General features: G+C 50.2%; 6 protein-coding genes across 6 annotated transcripts; 5 read left to right on the forward strand and 1 right to left on the reverse strand.

Moving 5' to 3' along the window:
• Window positions 1-173: 173 nt before the first annotated feature.
• Aspvir_009695 (uncharacterized protein) lies at window positions 174-2,612 on the forward strand (the record flags this gene model as incomplete). Its single annotated transcript, XM_043272833.1, has 4 exons — window positions 174-182; window positions 350-509; window positions 589-700; window positions 779-2,612. The coding sequence occupies 4 exons, from the start codon at window positions 174-176 to the stop codon at window positions 2,610-2,612; spliced, it is 2,115 nt and encodes a 704-aa protein (XP_043128768.1).
• A 1,220-nt stretch (window positions 2,613-3,832) lies between these two features.
• On the reverse strand, window positions 3,833-5,816 carry yap1 (putative bZIP transcription factor AP-1/Yap1; the record flags this gene model as incomplete). Its single annotated transcript, XM_043272834.1, has 3 exons — window positions 3,833-3,983; window positions 4,046-5,250; window positions 5,334-5,816. 3 exons carry the CDS (start codon window positions 5,814-5,816, stop codon window positions 3,833-3,835), a joined length of 1,839 nt encoding a protein of 612 aa, XP_043128769.1.
• A 2,302-nt stretch (window positions 5,817-8,118) lies between these two features.
• On the forward strand, window positions 8,119-9,122 carry Aspvir_009697 (tudor domain-containing protein; the record flags this gene model as incomplete). The annotated part of the gene is made up of 3 exons (XM_043272835.1): window positions 8,119-8,169; window positions 8,234-8,978; window positions 9,034-9,122. 3 exons carry the CDS (start codon window positions 8,119-8,121, stop codon window positions 9,120-9,122), a joined length of 885 nt encoding a protein of 294 aa, XP_043128770.1.
• A 1,027-nt stretch (window positions 9,123-10,149) lies between these two features.
• Aspvir_009698 (uncharacterized protein) lies at window positions 10,150-11,356 on the forward strand (the record flags this gene model as incomplete). The annotated part of the gene is made up of 5 exons (XM_043272836.1): window positions 10,150-10,619; window positions 10,674-10,785; window positions 10,836-10,926; window positions 10,980-11,064; window positions 11,122-11,356. The coding sequence occupies 5 exons, from the start codon at window positions 10,150-10,152 to the stop codon at window positions 11,354-11,356; spliced, it is 993 nt and encodes a 330-aa protein (XP_043128771.1).
• Window positions 11,357-11,844: 488 nt separating this feature from the next.
• Window positions 11,845-12,888, forward strand: Aspvir_009699 (oxidoreductase, short chain dehydrogenase/reductase family; the record flags this gene model as incomplete). Its single annotated transcript, XM_043272837.1, has 4 exons — window positions 11,845-11,965; window positions 12,032-12,395; window positions 12,451-12,812; window positions 12,869-12,888. The coding sequence occupies 4 exons, from the start codon at window positions 11,845-11,847 to the stop codon at window positions 12,886-12,888; spliced, it is 867 nt and encodes a 288-aa protein (XP_043128772.1).
• An 841-nt stretch (window positions 12,889-13,729) lies between these two features.
• On the forward strand, window positions 13,730-17,685 carry ncr1 (sphingolipid transporter NCR1; the record flags this gene model as incomplete). Its single annotated transcript, XM_043272838.1, has 3 exons — window positions 13,730-14,005; window positions 14,071-17,512; window positions 17,582-17,685. The coding sequence occupies 3 exons, from the start codon at window positions 13,730-13,732 to the stop codon at window positions 17,683-17,685; spliced, it is 3,822 nt and encodes a 1,273-aa protein (XP_043128773.1).
• Between the last annotated feature and the right edge of the window lie 392 nt (window positions 17,686-18,077).

Below are 18,077 nucleotides of genomic sequence, written 5' to 3' on the forward strand. Positions count from 1 at the left end.
GGGCGAAACCAACGAGCAACAGGAACAGACTCAACTTGCCCAACTCCAGCATCCCCAAACGAACCACCGGCCTGCTTTTTTTTCTCTTCCTCCTCCTTCATCTTCTCTTCGTCCTTGTCGAGCACCGTTGATCTTTTTCTTCGTACCTTCATTCCTTCATTTGATTCCCACCCATGGCTTCTGTAAGTTCTCCCGACCTCCCCACGCCGTGCTTCTCTCCCCCCGTCTTGCTTTCCCTGTCTAGCTTATCCAGCTCCTCACTGCAAGAGCTACGCGTTCAATAGGGCGCTCGCATGCAATCGCTGTCAAGATCTCAAGCTAACGAGTTTGTCCTACTGTTTTTTTCTAGCCCCGTCCTCCACACAACTTTGCTCCCCAAGGCTATTCTCTACCGAACGGTGCTGCGGCTGCCGCTGGTCCTGTCCCTGGCGCCGCCCCTCTTCTTCCCAACAATGGCCGGGTGATTCAAAACGGCCCCGTCAGAGTGTTGTGTATCGCAGATGTCAGAGGTAGGTCGCATGAAGGAGCTTCAGCTTCAGTTGCAGACAACGTCGCTGAAGATCAAGCACTGACGTACATCTTGCGCAGGAAATCTGAAGTCTTTGAATGAGCTGGCCAAGCAGGCCCGTGCTGACCATATCATTCACACCGGCGACTTTGGCTTCTACGATGATACCTCTCTTGAGCGGATTGCAGACAAGTGAGTTGGGCTCTTCGTTTTGTCCACGACTTTTTGACGTCAGGCATAATCCTAATTTGGTACGAAAACGCACTACAGGACTCTCAAGCATGTGGCGCAATACTCTCCATTGCTGCCCGAAAGTGTAAAGCGCACGATCGCCCAGACTCCTCCTCAGCAGTCTATCAAGCAACGATTCACTCCCGATCAACTCCCCCTTTCCGAACTTCCAATGCTGCTCGACAAGCGGCTCACACTCGATGTTCCCGTATACACCGTTTGGGGTGCATGTGAGGACGTGCGGGTGCTGGAGAAATTCCGCTCAGGGGAATACAAGGTCAACAATCTGCACATCATTGATGAGGCTAACTCGCGGTTGCTTGATATCGGCGGTGTGAAGCTTCGTCTGCTTGGCCTGGGAGGTGCGGTTGTCATGCACAAGCTGTTTGACAATGGCGAGGGCAAGACCACGATTGCTGGTGGCCAGGGCACCATGTGGACCACTCTGCTTCAAATGGGTGAGCTGATCGATACAGCCAACCGCGTATACGACCCGTCGGAGACCCGCATTTTCGTCACTCACGCCTCGCCTGCTCGAGAAGGGATGCTGAACCAGCTGTCCGTGACTCTCAAGGCCGACTTCTCCATTTCAGCTGGTCTTCACTTCCGCTATGGTTCCTCCTACAACGAGTTCTCCGTCAATCCCTCTCTGGACCACTACCGCGGTAAACTCGCCGCTTCCAAGGCCTCTTTCAACGATGTTTGGGAGACTGTCCGCGGTGAGGTCGAAGCCGCTATCTCCTCCAACGAAGCTCAGAAGACCCTCTTGGACAATGCTCTCGACGTTGTTCAGAGAATGCCTACTGTCGCCAATGGTGGAAATCCGTTCGGTGGCCCCACCGCCCCGGGCAACGCCGCGGGCCAAGTCGATGAGAGCGCCTTCAAGAACATGTGGAACTTCAACCTTGCAGACGCTGCATTTGGCTTCCTCGTCCTTGAGATTGAGGGTGGTCGCATTGCGACGGAGATGCGCGCTCAGGGCTTCAACTTTGCTCACCGTACTGGAAAGCCTCAAGTTGCTGCCGGACAGGCAGTAGCCAGTGGTCTTCCAGATTCTCCAGCAACTACCACCCGTATCCCTAGCGTTACTCCTCCCCAGTTCGGCCAAGCCCCTCCTGCGCCCACTCGGGCTGCGGCGCCCGCCCAGCAGCAAACTCAAGCAAAGGGTCCTGCTGCGGGCCCCACTCGCGCATCCCCCGTCTCCGTCATTCCTAAGCCTGCCACTCCACAGCCCTCTGGCGCTGCACCTCAACCCAGTGCTGCTTCGCCGGACAAGGCGGCTACCGTCGAGTCCAACGGCACTGCCCAGCCAGAGAAGCCCTCGGAATCTCCTTTGCCCAGAGGTGAGAAAAGGCAGAGCAACGGACTATTTGTCTCCAATGTCGATAACGAACAGGCGGTTCGCGATTTGTTCCCCGAGGAGGATAAAACAAAGATCCTCAAAGTCGAAAAATGGGGCAAGTACAATCATGTTGTGACCTTCGCGACTGTTGAGGAAGCCAAGGCCGCGCTTGACCGTCAGCCAGCCGAACATAAGAAGCCCAGCGCGCCTGGTCAACCTCGCAAACCTAATCTGAAATTCTTCGAGGATCGCGGCTCCCACCGTGGTAATGCCGGCACCTGGCAAGCCAGCAACAGAGGCACCAACGCATCCCAGCGTGGATACCAGAGCGGGGGTGCTAGTGACAGCGAGGGAGGCCGAGGACGTGGTGGTTTCAGCGGACGCGGACGTGGCCGTGGCACCGACCGCGGTGGACGTGGTGGAAGAGGTGGCCGTGGCGGCTTCAGCAAGGGAGGCGCCTCGGACTCTCCTACGGTCTCGACATCGACACCCTCCAGTGAAAAGCCCGCTCCCTCTGGCGGAGAGTCCTGAGCAATGTGTCATTTCCGCCTTTGCCTGTTCTTCTGTGTTATTTCCTTGCCACCTTTCAATTTCCCCGGCACGTTGTGTTCAATTAGTCTCTCATGGTTGTTAATTTCTTCTCTTGTGATATTTGCAAAGCCTTTATTTTCTTCCTTCTCCTTTCAACTTCTTTTCTTCGCTTATTTCTTCGTTTCTGAGCGAGATGCACATGGACATTTCTTACACTCTAGTAGAAGACCTTATCATCGGTCCCCTTCGACTGGCTAGTATGGGAAGTTGTTGGTGCAGAAGGTGTCCCATCGCAAGAAAGGGGAAGCTGCCGACTTGGGTGCGGATGACGATTGGGAAAGAAGAGAGACGAAGGAAACAATTAAAAACCAAAACCAATAACAAAAACAGCAGACAGGAAAGGGCACCGACAGCGACCTTTTGTGTATTCTAAGTCTTTCCTGGTACGCACCAATATCGATACCCTTGTAGCTTCAGTCTCCTGATTTTTTCCTATATATGCAATTGTGTAGCACATGAGTTTGTCTGTGCAGTCACGCAGGTTAGAGTAGATCGATTGGCTTGTATTTCAGGATTTGCCAGGAGTACTCAATATGCATTCCTCGTGTATTACTGCTATGAACAGAACAAGTCATATAAAGCTGAGATACTCGCAGCTTGGGGCTGTACAAAGCAACAAGAGCTGAGCAACAAGCAGTGACACTAGTTACGGTTCAATCCCCCCCGCATTAAGAAGCATGAATCCGAAGCTCCAGTCCAGAAAAAAAAACTCAGAATACTCCCGATCCCGATGTGATTGAGTGGCCGACAGAAGTGAGGGTTGTTGCTGATGTACAGTCTTTCCAAACCAAGGCCCCAGTAATGATTCCCGACTCCGTGCCTCCAGTTCGCCATTGAACGGGGTTAGGAAAATTTTCATAATGAAAGAAAGTTGATAAAGGGAAACACCGGAAGGAGAAATAGCTGCCGTAGGGAAGCGAAGGGGGTCAAAGTAACAACGATTACTCAAGATTGGTAAAGTATTTAGAATGAGCCCCCCATGAAACCCACCCAAACTTTCTTTTAAATCCTAAAATATTGTTCGTGATAACATCAATTGCAGCGTCGTTTAATATGGGTATCTGTCTCCGGATTCGCCAAAGGATGTGCATATAGTTGGCCGGAAATTGTACAAGATGTCGACTGTCTTCACCGTCGTATCAACTTCACTCATAGGCCGTCTATTTAACACGACCCATGATGTCCTCGACATCTTTCTGATTGACGACTACGCCGCCTTCAGAGCATCTGGCTTTGGTGCGCAATTCTGAACAGAGATTGTCCACGTCGATCTCGCCATTGCGGAATTTCTCCATGGATTGCAGGCGATCCCTACGGCAAAATTAGTTAGCAAGAGATTAAAGGCGGGTGGTAACGGATCAAAATGAGCATACCATATCTTATTGCAGGTGAGCATTTGCGACTGGTCCTCGCCAGGCACCACCTCCTCATCTTCGTCCAGTTTACTGTCGATTTCAGCGATAAGATCCTTCTTTGGCGCCACTGGTTGCTTTGTCGCCTCGCTAAGATTGTGGGATGGGCTTCCCAGATCGGGGAGAGGGAATGCATCGTCGAAAAATGTACCAAATTCTTGGGACAAGATAGCATCTTGCGGCTCACGCCAGTCACCGAACAGCACAGGATCGAATTGACCTCCATTCTGTTGGGCCAGAAGATCCAAACCAAGTGCCTGGTCTGAATTGGTGGCATGGCTAGGGGTGTTCGACGCGCTTTCGCTATTTTGTCTCGCAGCTGGAATGGGATTATTGATGTTGCCACATGCCATACCAAGTTGAGCGCAGAAGGATTCCTCACCGTTGATGGTGGTATAGGTGCATGTATGCGGAGTGCTACTCTCGGTCGCCTTTACGGCAGGCGAGTGCAAAGATGGCTCAGGTGAGGTTCCATTGGAAGAGAGCAACTGGCTATGGTGCGAATCTGAAGAGGATGATGGAGAGTCTGAGCTAGGGGTATCATGGGTTGCATGCTTCGTATTCGCGTTGTACGAGGAATTGACCTGGCGCGCATAGCCCCTGGTAGCTGCATTGTTATCATTGGCCCCGTTCAATGTACCAGAGATGGGTCGTGTAGACGGTTGCGAGTTTGGTGTAGACTTGACGGGTGGTGGTCCATTGGGAAGACCGTTGGGACCTGAGCTGTTCAGAGCGTGGCGGTTGAGGACACCGGGAACGTGAGCTTCGCTGCGTGGCGCTGCTATCTGGTTGTCCTTCGCCTTGTCCTGACTCGACTTGCTTGCTTGCGCATTGGTGAACAAGTGCGAACCAGGTAGATCTCCGAACTTGGGAAAGTCGAACATGAAATCATTATTGTTCAGGCCATACATGCCTTTGGAGTATGCACCTGGGATGGCATTAACAGGAGAGAGGCCGCTGCCGCTCGTTACCCAGGAAAGACGCTTGCGATACTCCTTGAGCTCTACTTGCAGACGCTCCACCTGAGCGCGCAGAAATCCGTTCTCCTGATTGGCATTATCAGAGGCTTTCTGTAGCTCCTCCACCTTGGTCTCCAGATCCTTCAGGTGCTTTTCTTTGCGCTCACGGAAGGCCCGCTGAGCTGCGCGATTCTGAGCCTTGCGCTTCTGTCGAAAATGTTAGCCCCCGCAAAAGTCAAATCATTTACGTAATGACCTGCAAGGAAGAAAAAGGATCACAAGAAACATACCGAGGTAGGTTCCGAGGTCAGCGGCTTTCTACCAGGCTTCTTGGCTGCTTTCTCGTCGCTCTCCCTTCGCTTCTTGCCCGACTCATCCTTCTCATTTTCCTGTCCATCGATATCTTTTCTCTTATCACCAGGTTCATACTCTTCAGTCGAAGGCAGGCTCGGAGGTAGATCACCGATCAAACTCTCATTGCCCAGAAAGTCAAGGTCGAAGTCGGGATTCAAATCCAGGTAAGGGCTATCTTCGTAGCCGAAAGTAGTTGACTGATTCACCGAGCCGTCCAAACCACTGGGGGGAGAGACACTGAAGCTGCCAGACGAAGCATGGCCGGGTGTGTGATTGAGCTTCTGATTAGCTTCGGAGTTGTCCGTTATTGTGAGTTGTTTCTGAGTCTGATTGTTTGATGAAAGAGCCGCGAGGAGGAGGTCCTGTTGATCGGGGGAGAGATAAAGGCCTTGTTGATAAAGAGTATTGTAGTCCGCCATGGCAGCTGAGAGGGAAGCGGGGTATCGTTGTGAGTAACGGTAAGATGACCCAGGTTCAATTGAGAGTGATACTTTGACCCGCTGACGGCTTGTTCAAATATAACGCGGTGTTGAGTTCGTTAGCTTGTTGGTGTTTCCTCAACCAGAAAAGGCTCGGGCTTCCCGCCCGTTTATCGATTCGATAGAGAGCACAAGTAATGTGGATGTGAGAGTGCTGGGCTTATGAATGCTGATAGAGTTGGAAAGGCCGCGAAAGCTCTTACAATTCCACCCCGCTTTAACAAGGCATCAATTCCGTTCCCGTAAAGGTAGAAGGGAGTGTGAGAGAACCAGAAAAGACACAGTAAAGTGTATTCCACGCTCTACAAGGGAGTCGAGTGAGATATGAAGATATGAAGGAAAGAATCGGCCCCTGGATGAAATCTGATGAGGAAGAGAGAAGTAGCGAAAGGGTAAGGAAAGGTGATGAAATTAGGACAAGAGGTTGCAGGAGCCAAGAGCTTATGCCAGAAAGTGTGGCCTAGTGGCCTAGTGTCAGATAGAAGGATGTCGTATAAGGTGGAATGGCGCGGCCACAGGTCTATCGAGCGGTACCGCTTGATAGCTGGCGATGAGGGGCTGCCGAAAGAGGCAAATCAGGGTCCGATTGAGAGTAGGTCGTCGGATACGAATGATTGATTTCAGGCCAGGAAGAGGAGATGGAGAGATTCGAAGTGGGAATTGAGACAGGGGATTCTGATGATGAGGGTAGGTGTAGTGAGAAAGATGTGGCTGAGAGGGGAGGGTGGTACGAGGATGAAACCGAAGCCCATCTTTTCCACTTTCCAGGATGGGGGGGCGGCGATGGAACGGCTTCACAAGACAATCAATCAAAGCCTTAGGCCAGTCTTACTGTGGGTGCTTCCAAAGGACGATGGGAGGCAAACGGGCACAAAAGGCGGCGTCAGCTATTGACAGTCCTTATTGGTTGGACGATGGAAAGTTGGTGGACGGGAGCCAATGGGTCTGTCTGTTTTCTCCCGCTGCTTTAGAGCGGAAAAACTGAGTGACTCGATGCTTAGAAATCAGGCCAGGCCGGATATTGATTCTCTCCGCGCCGATGGAGTTCCACGCGCCATTTTATTTAGTTCCAGCCCGCTAGTCCAGTTGATAGTCCATAGAAATGCTCAATCAGAGGCTGTTTGGCTATTTTCCGCGATGGTGTTCCTCACCTGCGTCCGCTCTTTCTACCAGGGAGGCTTAACTTACTTGCTTAGCTAATAATTAATCTATTAGGGATGACTCATAGACTCGTAGTCCAGGCATCGGGAGTGGACGTATTCCCAGTTTCCCACCGCATTGCATATACTACTGCACCAAAAGTACCTTATTTGTGACGATCCCAACGTTCCGACTGTCGGTGACTCGGTGTAGTGGCTGAGGTCTGAAGCCATCACATCAAGCAGGTGCAGAGTAAGATCGACCTTTGCCAGGGAGAAGGCAATATCTCGATCTCCAGCTATTCCAGAACACTGGAGAGAGTCATCAGAGAATCCGGGCTTTGCGGTCTCTAGTACCTTACTCTTCTCACAGATGTCCATAGATCGATCCCATGGTTCACTGCCTCGTATTTGAGTCCCAATTAAGATTTCAGTGGCAATTGAAATTGGGTTGGCGGGTACGGAGTAGTGCTATCTAGGACTTGACCACCAGGCAGGGAAAAGACTAGATGCTGTACTCCGTAGGCCTCATCTACTCCAAAACTGGGCTTGTCCTTGACAGTCTTGCTACGTTAGTTTCTCCTTTGTCTTTTTCCCAATAAAATTAAAGGATAGAGGATAGTAACGTGTAGGTTTCGGTCAAGAGGTGGCCCAGGTGAGAACTGGTAGTGCCAGCTATCATCTGGAACTCATGCCATGATTAATGTGATGACCTTTTCCCGTAATCACTACAGTATCTACTCATCTGACTTGTTAGATCTTGCCCAGAGGATAAAGGTGTAGTAAAGTATCAAATCTGTCTGCATATTGTTCTCCTCGTCCCACTCAAAAAGATCTCCTGAGTCTTGACAATGACGATCTTCACACAGCTTGATAAGAAGGACTGGTCACGTGCGAGCCTTATCTGCAAAGAATCCACTAACCTCATGCACTGTACCTATCTTGCCTCTGTTCAGAGCCACCATCTGGAAAGCTGCATTCATTTATCTTAATCTGCCCATAAAAGCTCTTTGGGAGCACAGTGGTACACTGGGAAGATTCTACACTTCTTTTTTATTAGGATTTTATTTCCCTCATCACATTCTGCGCTCAGTTCAGCGACCATGGCGGATGTTGCAGCTCTTGAGGCAGAAGTCAAGGAATTCAAGCTACAGGTATGTCATATTATCAGCTACTGTGCGACGGTTCTGTATCTGACTTATTTTCTCTCTATTCCAGCTTGAAACCGTTCAATCGAGTTTGCAGGTAGATCCAGACAACACGGAACTGCAGAGTCTTAAAACTGAACTGGAAGAACTCATAAATCTCACGGAAACATCAATCGCCGAACTCAAGCCGCTTGCTCCTCCTCCGTCTGCTGCCAAACCTTCTCCCCCGCCAGCGAAGGAGAAATGGTCAAAAGAGAACCACCCTGCTTATCAGTCTGGGTATCGCAAGCCCACTGCCGAAACTCCGGAGGAGGCCCCCGCGCCGGTTACGTTCTCCGTCAATGACCACGTACTCGCACGATGGGTTTCGGGCGATAACTCTTTCTATCCTGCGCGCATTACCTCAATAACAGGCTCATCTAGCAACCCTGTCTACTTGGTCTCGTTCAAGTCGTACGGAACGGCTGAATATCTGACAGCCAAAGACATCAAGCCCATCTCCAACGGTGATTCGCGGAAACGTAAGGCTGATGGAAGCTCAGGCTACTCTTCATCCCAGACTCCAACCCCACAACCCCTTCATTCCAGCGTCATCTCGGCCGCGGCAGATATCAACCCTGCATTGGCAAATCAGGCGCGCAAAGAACCTAGCAAGGTTGGCGACGACTCTGCACGCCCTTCGAAGGTGGCTCGAAAAGTCAAGGCCACTCGCGAGCTTGAGGCCGGTAAGATGAAGTGGAAGGATTTCGCTAGCAAGGGCAAGCTGGGCCGGAAAGACAGCATGTTTCGGACAGGAGAGGGGGTTAATGCCCGAGGTAAGGCACCATTATTCTAGGTTTCAGAGTAATTCGCTAATTTGTGTTTGAATAGTGGGCTTTACCGGCTCTGGTCAACAGATGCGCAAAGATCCCTCCAGGGCACGCCATGTGTATCAGCAAGGGGATGAGGACGCATACTAGTTTGGCTGTTCACCGACAAAGTGTCCAATGTTCCATTTGTGATGAAATCAATTGGACATTGAGTTTTGCGACATCATTTCTATCTCTGCCTGTTCGTTCCTATCGCTAACTGGAAGATTGGCGACGCAGATCATCATTTTGATGTTCCGAGGCAAGGAAGGCGGCCGTACGTAGATTGTGGTTGTGCAGATACTGGTGACATGATATCTCCATGAGTTACATCCTCCAATACTTCCTCACGTGTTATACTCTATTCTAATGGCAATCTTTTCATGATAGGGTCTTCTGGTTTTCTGCAACAGAGGACCATAGGTTTTATCTGCAACCTTTGCCAGATTCTGATCATGTAGATGCGTCGCCCATTCAAGGGGGAAACATTTTCAAAGAGGCTGTGGCTTCTATCTCTCATCTTCCGCATATGTCCTGAGTTCTGGTTTGATACGGTCTGTGAGCATGAAGTTGGGAGCTTTGAAAGCAATCTGAGGCGTAAAGCTGCTCAGCAAATGTTCCCTACGGCCTTTCCATCGATGGTTCATGGCCATTAACGGGCTATGCGACCTTGGGAGGCGCAAAGCTTGGCATTCGTCTATATGACGGCTCAAGATAAATCATCATGAGCGAAGGCGAAGCTGGATTGACGTACAAGTCTCCATGGAGATATCAGAGCGGTCGTCCCTGCACGCCTTCCAGGATTGTAGATTTATAGTTCACAGTTTGCCTGGCTGGGCTGGGAGGTCTCTACGAACTGCGGTTAAGAAGTTTCATGCAGCGATGCGGGTCTCGTCTTGTCTTCCTTAGAGAACCCGCAATCAGCTATTAGGTCATGCCCGCAGCTGTCCGGAAAAGCTTTCCATTGGCTAGCATCTGTATCCCGAATCTCTGCCTGAAAGCACATTTCAATCATTATATTACCATGACGCAGGTTGTCACCTTGTATAAAAGCCCATACTACTTTCGCGTCACCGCAGCATGACACCAGTATATCTGCATAACATATCCCCAGCAATCCAAAGCACCACAGCTCACTATGTCACGCAACGTCTGCATCACCTCCGTAGAAGGCAACACCGGCTTCCTCATCGCCGAGCTCCTCCTCTCTGACGAGAACTTCTCTAAAGAAATCGGCACCGTCCACGGCCTAACCCTCAATCCAGATTCCCAGCGGTGCAAGGACCTACAATCCCTGGGAGCCACCATCGTACCCCATAGACCAGGCCGTCTGAAGAACGTTGCCGCCGATATCAGAGACACCAAAGCTGACACTCTCTGCCTGGTTCCGCCAGCTAGTCGGGACAAGATCGATATCACGGCCGAACTCATCGAGGCCGCCAAGCGCGCCAATGTGCCGAATGTGGTCTTCCTCAGTGCTGCGGGATGTGATCTGGCTGAGCGTGATAAGCAGCCCCGTCTGAGGGAGTTCATTCATCTCGAGACTTTGTTTCTCAGTACGAAAGGGGATCCGAGCTCAATGACGGGACATTGTCCCGTCGTCATCCGGTATGTTGCTTCCCTGGGATTGCGATTTTGCATGTCTAATAATACCCGTTGTAGGGCTGGCTTTTACGCTGAAAACTTGCTTGCGTATGCCCCCCAGGCTAAGGAGGATGGATACATCCCTATACCGATCGGACGCGAGCATAAATTCCCCCCCGTAGCGCTAGGTGTAAGTCTGGCTCTCAGCCCACAAAGACATCTGGCTAAACCTCTGCAAAGGACGTCGCACTACTAGCGGCTCATGTCCTCGCCGGCAAAGGAAAGCATGGACTCAACGATAAGCATCGTGGTCAGCTAATGACCTTGACCGGTATGTCGGCGCCATCGCTATCATTATCAACTGAAAAGAGATTGACACGACAGGCCCGGCACTTCTCAACGGCGACGAACTCGCGCGAGCGGCAAGCGAAGCTCTAGGAACGGATATGAAGTTTGAAGATATCTCCGAGTATGTCGCTAGTTGTCACCCTCAATCCTCTATTGAGATTGGGACTCACAGAAACAGATACGAAGCCAAGAAGGTCCTCAGGAACCAGACGGAAACCGACGACAGTGAGATTCAGTTCATACTCGAATACTATTCGCTCGTCCGTGAGGGTAAGACGAACTATGTTGCCACGACGGCATTCCGCGATGTCACTTCGGATGAGCCCCAGCAGCCGTCAGATTTCTTCCGGTCTTATTCTGAGGAGTTTGAGCCGAAGAAGGGGGCCAAGAGGAGGAAGGTAGATGGGAAGTGAACACGAGAAGATGGATGGTGTACGTTGCTCGGGTAGATCTGTTCTTGATAAGTAGCTACTGAGAATGCCATTGTAGACTTACCTAGTCGACGTGAAGGTTGAGATATACGTCGAAGCTGTTGACTCTATAGTGGTCATGTACCTCCAATCACTGTGCAGACTTGCGTACTAGACTCACATTACAAAATGCTTAGCGATTGGGCGCATTCGGAGCACTGAAGTCCGAGGATAGAGATACAATCAAGCAAATAATAAGATGAAAAGGCATTTATGTGTACTGAGTTGATCATGCGCGGGGTAAGCTACTCCTCTCTTCTCCGCACGACTATAGATAGGTTGCAATTCCTATTGAAGCTCCTTTGTGATTCTGACCTTTGTGAATCCTTGCCTAACAGAATCACAGTATAGCCAGTAGTTCCCATGACCATGAATCCATCTCAGAAAGAAGTGCCTCTCCCTCCAACACCTCATGTACAGACAAGGATGCCATGGATACGGCTCGGAGAAATCGACCCAGCTACCACTTTAATGCCTCCACCGGCCTCATTTACAGAGAACAGCACGCCGGAGGAGCGAGCAGCTTTGAGATTCAGAGTGAGCGGAAACGCAGTGTGTTGGTCCTACCCCCTTTGATTTCCACAGGTCAAGATTAGGTGATATCTTACTTTTGTCCAGTTACTGGTGGAGCAGGAATGCTCGCTCTAGCCTCTGCACGAGCCCTTCTTGAGCATGGACTGTCTGGCATTGCTTTACTTGATCTTCCCTCGGCTCTCCAAAAGGGAGATAGTGAAATAAATGCACTTCGAAGAGACTATCCTTCTGCGAAGATTATGACGCATCACTGCGACGTCACAGACGCGGCAGGCATGCAGGATGTCGCTGAAAAGGCAAAGAACGAGCTGGGAGAGCTTAACATTCTCTGTTGCTTTGCAGGTATAGTCAACTGCGTGGCAGCCGAGGACATAGCAATCGAGCAATGGCGCCGTATCATTGATGTAAATGCGACAGGATCATGGATCGCTGCACAGGCAGTGGGGAAGTAAGACGATCTACCATGTTCTTCTATGACCTATGCCCCCTGACGCAGAAGCCAGACATATGATTGCCAGTGGACGCGGGGGCAAAATCGTCCTCGTCGCATCCATCAGCGGTCATCGGGTGAATTACCCCCAGCCCCAGATCGCGTACAACGTCTCCAAGGCAGCGGTGCTACATACGAAGAATAGCTTGGCAGCGGAATGGACGCAATACGGAATCCGAGTCAATTCCATCTCCCCGGGATATATGGATACGGTGCTCAATGAGGGCGAGGATCTTGCGCCATGGCGGCAGATATGGGCGGATCGGAATCCGATGCGTAGGATGGGGTCACCGCAGGAGTTGACGGGACCGGTGGTGTTTCTTTGCAGTGATATTGGGGGGAGCTATATCAATGGAGCTGATATCGTCGTTGATGGTACATCTCTTCCATCTGGCTGTCCAAGTTTTATTATGGTGCTAACAGAAGTATAGGAGGTGGTCTGGTGTTCTAGGCATATACTCTGACAAGGGCAAACAATGTGCTAGATGATTGTGTATTTTCACCTAGTCAAAAACATTGTAGAGGTTTTAAAACATTATATGGCTGAGACGAGAATTATGACTAGAAGCTGCCAGTTCTAGTCAGTACCTAGAATTGGAGAAATTATATATTTACTGGTACACACAAAGCAACCTTACCTGTCTTTGTATTACTGTCTACCCCTGCGAAGCCTACAGCAAAATCTCTTTCAATATGTTGGATAAGAATTGAGCTTCCAGCTAGTTTGTCAAAACTGGTCGACACACAGACACAGAAATGAAATACTCGATCACCATGTAGAGGGTTGGATTAATCTATCCTGATCATCCTAGGATCGACGTGCCTGACGTTAGCGCCCGATGAACCCCAATATTCATGGGATGATGGCAGCCTTTCTCCGCTTACGTATGTCGGCTAGTGGAGGTTCCTCCAACTTCCAGTTCCTTGATTTCCTTATCGTCATCTCCCCATCGCCTCTTCCCCAGCCTCTCAAGAGCTTCACTGTCCCTTGACGTTTAGACCATTCGATAATAGCCAGACTAATCTTTATTTAATTGCTACTTGTATCGGCGCAGTGCTAATTTCAAGAATTGCACTTTCTTTGTTAACTTTATTATACCGTCGCCTCGGCTCACGACACCACCTGATCGAGGAGTTGTTGCTTCAAAAGGCTGTGTCTTCGGCCAGCCCACCATAAAATCTAGCTTCTCAGCACCTTCCTACACCAACCAGTCGCCCTTCTAATGCTCTGATTAAACCGCGAAAAACCTACGTGTTTGACACCGGAGACATCACCAACCCTTTGTCCAACGATGCGGGGACTTCGCTTCACCCCGATCCTCACGAGTCTCGGCCTGCTTTCGTTCCTTCCCCAGACACTTGTCGTTGCTGAAGGAGAAACCGAGGTACACGAAGAGGGCCGCTGTGCGATCCGAGGACATTGCGGGAAAAAGTCGTTCTTCGGCGGAGAGCTGCCATGTCCAGATAACGGTCCTGCAAGGGATCCCGAGGTACCGGTGAGAAAGAAGCTAGTGGACTTGTGTGGTAGCAAATGGAATGAAGGGCCTGTTTGTTGCGAAAAAGAACAGGTAAGAGTTAATGTTCCAAGCCACCCTTTCAAGTGAGACTATTCTCATGTGCTTCGCCTGCTTAGATCGATGCACTCGCCAAGAACCTGAAGCTTGCAAAGGGCATTATTGCATCATGTCCCGCCTGCAAAGACAATTTCTTCAACATCTTCTGTACCTTTACCTGTTCTCCGGACCAATCTCTGTTCATCAATGTCACACAAACCGAGAAGGCTAGCTCCGGCAAGTTATTAGTTACCGAACTTGACAATATCTGGTCCGAAGAATACCAGAGCGGATTCTATGATAGTTGCAAGAATGTCAAAAATGGTGCTTCTGGTGGCAAAGCGATCGACTTCATCGGCGGCGGCGCGAAGAATTACACACAATTCCTGAAGTTCCTGGGTGATAAGAAGCTGCTTGGAAGTCCTTTCCAGATCAACTACAAAACAGAGCCCCCGTCACCCGATCAGGGCATGAGAGCCTTGCCTATCAAACCGAAGGTCTGCAATGACCCTGACGAGGCATTCCGCTGCTCCTGTGTTGATTGCCCAGAAGTCTGCCCGGAGCTACCAGAGGTGAAAACAGACAAATACTGCCATGTCGGTCTGTTGCCTTGCCTATCCTTCGCGGTCATTCTGATTTACTCCGTATTCTTATTAGCCGTCGTGGCCCTTTCTAGTTACTTCACGTACAGAGAACGGCGTTATCGCAAGCCCGAGAGGGTCCGGCTGTTACAAGACCCATCTCCCGATGAGTATGAAGATGAGGGCGATATTGTTCATGCTGCTGGGTCGCTGGAGCAACCTTCTGGTGTTTACAAACTGAACTCTATGCTCGACTCAATGTTCAATAGCATTGGGGGTACTTGCGCTCGATTCCCAGCCATCACTATCGCAACTAGCATAGTGCTTGTTGGCCTTCTGAGTCTGGGGTGGCTCCGGTTCACTGTCGAGACAGATCCTGTACGCCTCTGGGTGAGCCCTACATCGGCGGCAGCGCAAGAAAAGGAGTACTTTGATACCAATTTTGGACCCTTTTACCGAGCTGAGCAGGTATTTGTTGTCAACGAACATGGACCGGTTCTGAGTTACGACACCCTCAGCTGGTGGTTTGATGTTGAATCTCAAATTCGCCGAATGTTCTCTCCGGGTCGCAGCTTACTACTCGATGACGTCTGCTTTAAGCCCACTGGCGACGCATGTGTGGTTCAGTCAATAACAGGCTATTTCGGTGGCTCAGGATGGAACCTCCACCCGGACACATGGGAAGAGCGGGTTAAGCACTGTGCCAGCTCTCCTGGAGACCCGAGCTGTCTCCCTGACTTTCAACAGCCTCTCAGACCGGAAATGATACTGGGTGGTTACGAAGAGTCCGGCAATGTCCTCGACGCTCAAGCGTTGATTACCACGTGGGTTCTGAACAATCACGCACAAGGTACGGAGAGCGAGGCCGATGCCATTGACTGGGAGAACAATCTCAAACAGCTGTTGTATAACGTTCAAGAAGACGCGAAAGAACGTGGTCTTCGTGTGTCATTCAACACTGAAGTCAGCCTGGAGCAGGAACTCAACAAATCCAGCAACACCGATGCGAAAATTGTCGTCATCAGCTATATCATCATGTTTATCTATGCGTCCCTTGCTCTAGGCTCAGCCACGGTCACCTGGAAGTCTCTCTTGAACAACCCTGCCAACGTCTTTGTGCAGTCGAAATTCACGCTCGGAATCGTGGGAATCTTGATCGTCCTAATGTCCGTGTCTGCGTCGGTAGGACTGTTTTCAGCAGCAGGAATTAGGGTGACCTTGATCATCGCCGAGGTCATTCCGTTCCTTGTATTGGCCGTCGGTGTGGACAACATTTTCCTGATCGTTCATGAATTTGAGCGGATAAATGTCAGTCACCCTGATGAAGAGATTGATGAGCGGGTTGCCCGTGCCGTAGGGAGGATTGGTCCCAGCATTTTCCTGTCGGCCCTGACTGAGACGGTCACCTTTGCGCTCGGTGTGTTTGTGGGCATGCCTGCCGTCAAGAACTTTGCCATCTATGCAGCTGGCGCTGTCTTCATCAATGCCATTCTACAAATGACGATGTTTGTTTCAGTCCTTGCTCTGAACCAAAGGCGGGTGGAGAGTCTTCGTGCAGATTGCATTCCATGCATCACAGTGCGCAAAGCGACTTCATCCGGCATGTTCGAAGAACCCCCTTACAATGACCAGGAGGGTGAAAGTCTGACGCAGCAATTTATTCGCAAAATATATGCAAACTATCTGCTTGACCGCAGGATTAAGGTTGCTGTTGTGATTGTCTTCCTCGGCATATTTACTGCTGGCTTGGCTCTGATCCCGGAAGTGTCTCTCGGATTGGATCAGCGTATCGCTCTTCCGAGTGATTCGTATTTGGTACAATATTTTAATGACCTAGATGCTTACTTTGGTACCGGTCCTCCAGTCTACTTTGTGACCCGCGAAGTCAACGTGACCGAGAGAAACCACCAGCAGCAGCTCTGCGGGCGGTTTACGACCTGCGAAGAATTTTCCTTGTCATTTGTCTTGGAGCAGGAGTCTAAGCGACCGAATGTCTCTTATATCTCGGGATCAGCCGCAAGTTGGATCGACGACTTCTTTTACTGGCTGAATCCCCAGCAAGAATGTTGCAAGGAAAACGAGAAGATCTGCTTTGAGGACCGGACTCCTGCATGGAATATCTCTCTCTACGGCATGCCCACCGGAAACGAATTTATCCACTATGTAGAGAAGTGGATTGAAGCACCCACGGATGCGTCTTGCCCTCTCGGCGGCAAAGCTCCATATAGTAACGCGCTTGTCATCGATTCAAAGCACATCATGACCAATGCGAGCCATTTCAGAACCAGCCATACCCCTCTGAGGAGTCAGGATGACTTCATCAAGGCGTACATCTCAGCCCGTCGCATCGCGGATGGGATCTCCAAAGAACACGGCATAGACGTGTTCCCTTATTCCAAACCATATATCTTCTTCGACCAGTACGTCTCGATTGTGCAGCTCACAGGCACTTTGCTCGGCTGTGCTGTTGCCATTATCTTCGCTATCACGTCATTCATCCTAGGCTCTGTCGCCACTGGTGCGGTAGTAACTGCGACGGTCGTGATGATTGTTGTGGATATTATTGGCTCCATGGCCATTGCTGGGGTGTCACTCAACGCTGTCTCCTTGGTCAACCTGGTTATTTGCGTCGGCATCGGTGTCGAGTTTTGCTCCCATATTGCTCGAGCATTCATGTTCCCTTCACGCACTATAATGGACAAGACCCCAACCAAGTTCCGGGGCAAAGATGCACGATCCTGGACTGCGCTGGTCAATGTGGGTGGCAGTGTCTTCAGTGGCATCACTATCACCAAATTACTCGGGGTGTGTGTGCTGGCGTTCACCCGCAGCAAGATCTTTGAAATCTACTATTTCCGTGTCTGGCTAGCATTGGTCATCTTTGCCGCTACCCATGCCCTCATCTTCCTGCCTGTGGTGCTCAGTTATTTTGGTGGCGAAGGTAAGTTTATTCCGGTTGCGTCTTTTGAATCGTTCTCCCCAAATTCCTGCTTGTCTAACTATAATGTAGGTTATGCCGATCCTGGATCCGGCGGTGGTTTGGAAGAAAACCTTGCATCCAGGGGTTATCGCGCCCTGCTTGTTGACGAAGACTACGACTCTGAAGAATTCTAGCGATGCTCTACATGATCCCATGGCGTGTCTTTCGCTTGATTTCACAGTATGGATGATGCTGGCTTACCTATAGTTTTGTACTATGCGCAATTTGACCCTGTATTTGGAATCCATGCCATTTCTCTTGAGGAATATCGATGCATCTTTCAGAGAAGATGGAGTATAGGATTATGCCGGATTGGTCCACAATTCATGACTTTTGCTACTCAAATATTGTTGATACCTCTTGCTGGTTCGTCATACTTCAGCCTGAAACTCTAGAGTTTCATTCAACTATATACTAGTAGCTGATAGACGATAGTTTAGTGGAGTACTATGAACACATGGTGACATGATAATATGACAGTCAATCACAACATTTACTGGCATCATTCTCTGTGCTATCTACCTTA

This window comes from Aspergillus viridinutans, assembly GCF_018404265.1.
Source record: "Aspergillus viridinutans IFM 47045 DNA, scaffold_9, whole genome shotgun sequence".
Lineage (NCBI taxonomy): Eukaryota > Fungi > Ascomycota > Eurotiomycetes > Eurotiales > Aspergillaceae > Aspergillus > Aspergillus viridinutans.